The sequence below is a fragment of the Anopheles aquasalis genome, chromosome 2 (genome assembly GCF_943734665.1).
Source record: "Anopheles aquasalis chromosome 2, idAnoAquaMG_Q_19, whole genome shotgun sequence".
In the NCBI taxonomy this organism is placed as follows: Eukaryota; Metazoa; Arthropoda; class Insecta; order Diptera; family Culicidae; genus Anopheles; species Anopheles aquasalis.
The window spans coordinates 1,305,001-1,307,500 of NC_064877.1; the positions used below are offsets into that span (position 1 = coordinate 1,305,001).

At 48.5% G+C, this 2,500-nt stretch overlaps 2 protein-coding genes across 3 annotated transcripts in view; one reads left to right on the forward strand and one right to left on the reverse strand.

Annotated features, from left to right (window-relative positions):
- The window catches only part of LOC126572597 (uncharacterized), a 1,620-nt gene extending 525 nt beyond the window's left edge, over positions 1–1,095 (forward strand). The window contains exon 1 of the mRNA XM_050232021.1: positions 1–1,095. This exon is cut by the window's left edge and continues 525 nt beyond it. Within this exon, the coding sequence (XP_050087978.1) occupies positions 1–1,029 (1,029 nt within the window). The 3' untranslated portion in view covers positions 1,030–1,095.
- Positions 1–2,500, reverse strand: part of LOC126572586 (voltage-dependent T-type calcium channel subunit alpha-1G) — a 21,736-nt gene that overhangs the window by 4,804 nt on the left and 14,432 nt on the right. For both annotated transcript variants that reach the window (XM_050232003.1, XM_050232004.1), the window contains one exon: positions 2,028–2,500. This exon is cut by the window's right edge and continues 107 nt beyond it. In XM_050232003.1, the coding sequence (XP_050087960.1) occupies positions 2,028–2,500 (473 nt within the window). The remainder of the gene's footprint in view (positions 1–2,027) is intronic.

The window sequence follows — 2,500 nt, forward strand, 5'->3', positions numbered from 1 at the left end:
ATCAAGAACAGTCTCGTAGCACACTTCGATCGGGCCACGAACAAATACGCAGAAAGCATCAAATTCCGAACTATTACACAACAGAAAGAGGAAACCATCGCCCAATTTGCACTGCGGCTAAAACGAGGCGCTGCATATTGCGAGTACGGCAAATTCCTAGACCGCATGCTCATCGAACAACTATTGCATGGGCTAGAAAAACGTGATATGTGCGACGTGATCATACAAAAGAAGCCTAACACGTTTCAACAGGCATACGAGATTGCAAATACGTTGGAAGCAACCCGAACTACGACAAAGGAAGTCTGCGGCGAAACACCAACACCAACACAGGAGTACGAGAATACGAACAAGCTAAACTACGAAAACCAAACTACAAAGAGAACACGAAAATTCGCGGAGCGCGTACATACACACACGCGCGACACAGCAAACGAAAATCCAAATGCAAGAGGATCTACTTACACCAACGAACCGAGTGCTTGCTACGGCTGCGGTGGAAAACATTACAGGAGCGATTGCCGATTTCGTAATACTACATGCAATCGATGCGGAAAGACGGGTCACATCGCCAAAGTTTGTCGATCACGTGACAAAGCTAATTCTCAACCTCGAACACGGGACAATCCGAGCGACGAAATCGATTACATTCATACCGTGCGAAATATTCCCTCAAGCGGCGCTAAACAACTCAACGTTCAGATCGACGGCAAAACCATAAGTATGGAGTTGGACACCGGAGCCCCCTGCAGCATAATTGGGGAGCACCAACTCAGAAACTTCAAACGACAATTCATACTGCTGCCGCCGGACAGGAAATTCACGAGCTACACGGGTCACAGCATTCAATGCCTGGGACGACTAACCGTAGACGCCAGCCTTGACCCGCATGAGACATCACACCGGCTTAACCTGTACGTAGTGGCCGGGTCAGCAGAACCACTATTTGGTCGAGAGTGGATTACAAAGTTTCATCAGCAAATCAAATGGAACGAATTGTTCGCAGCCCAAACACAATGCATGCTGTAAAGGACAGTGATTTATGCCAAGTTCAAACGAAAAATAATGCACGATTACCAGATACAGTTCAAAACGTCTTCAGTGAAGTACCCGGAAAAGTAATGATCGAATGCGTATCACCGACAACTACAAACCAACGAGAATCCTAGGATGATCATCGACGAACATCCGACCCCGACAAAGCAAAATCCAAATGCAGATTACTCCTCTAAAATTCCGATACACGAAATTCAACAATCACAAGTACTGCCAAATCCATCGAAAGAGAGAGACGAGGAAGGAAAGCATTCCTACGAAACAGCGGTATGAAGTCCACAAGCTGTCAGCACCAAGTGTCAATCCCAATTACATCTAGTCAGGAGCGTCCGCAGGAGATCAACGTTAATATCAGGAAAGACAACGGGCAGCCTTCTCGTCCACGTGTCGGATCACCACAGATCAGAGAGAGTACTGATTAACTACCAACGAAGGGATCTACATTACTACATCGACGGCGCATGAAAACGTGCTAATCGCGAGGTCAACCAAATTCCAATCAACGGTAGATCAACGGACATCAGCAGCACTACTTCATCCAAGCGCAGAGACTACGGGTCGATCGAACCAGCCGGTCGACAGTATTTCGACGATGACCACCTACCCTCGACACCAGAGCCTGCCGAGGAGTCACCGGAATCGTCAATCTATCAGTAAAGTCCCCGCGATGTCAACAGCGAACTACAAGCTATACGCCGAGACTCCTTCGGCCGGAAAGATAGTGACGACCGCCCCTACGATACTTCCCGTAACCAGCATTCAGAAAGGGGGGAAGAATGTTATGTATGTGTGAACGCGCGACGGGCGCGCGCGTTAGTATGTGTAAGAGAGTTCAGTTCATGTCAGTCCAAGTTCAGTTCAATTCCGATTTCAGAAGAATAAAGACGCTATTTCGTTAGCAGAGAGTACAATACACAATACTCCACGTAAGAGAAGCCTAATGTGTGAGCGCTGAAATGCGCCAAACGTACCTGTTATGCTCGGGAAAAATGTACAAAGTCCATGTTTCATGATCCTCTACAAAGTGGTACGGTGTGACCAAGCGGAAAAACTGCTTCAATCGTCCCTTGGACTTCTTCTTCGGCGTGTCGCCGATTGTGCTGGAGCGTTTTTCCGGCAGGTCCGTACTGTTGCCAGCAATCTTGAACGCATTCGACGCTTTATCGAGATTGCCTTTGTTGATTTCGTCCTGTAGCGCCTTGATCTCCAGGTTGCGGATGCTGCTCATTGGCGATTGTTTGTGGTAGGCCTGATCGAACGACGACATCCGGCGCCGGTTGTTCGGTGTGCGGATGTCGCAAAGCCGCAGCGAGTTTTTGCGATCGAAGTAGTATTTGGTGCTGCCATTGTTGTAGTAGCAACCGCGGGGATGTGACGTGGCACTCAAGTTACTAGCCACGCTGCTTGCCCCGCTGTCCACCTTTACGGAGGACGATCTTCTAAC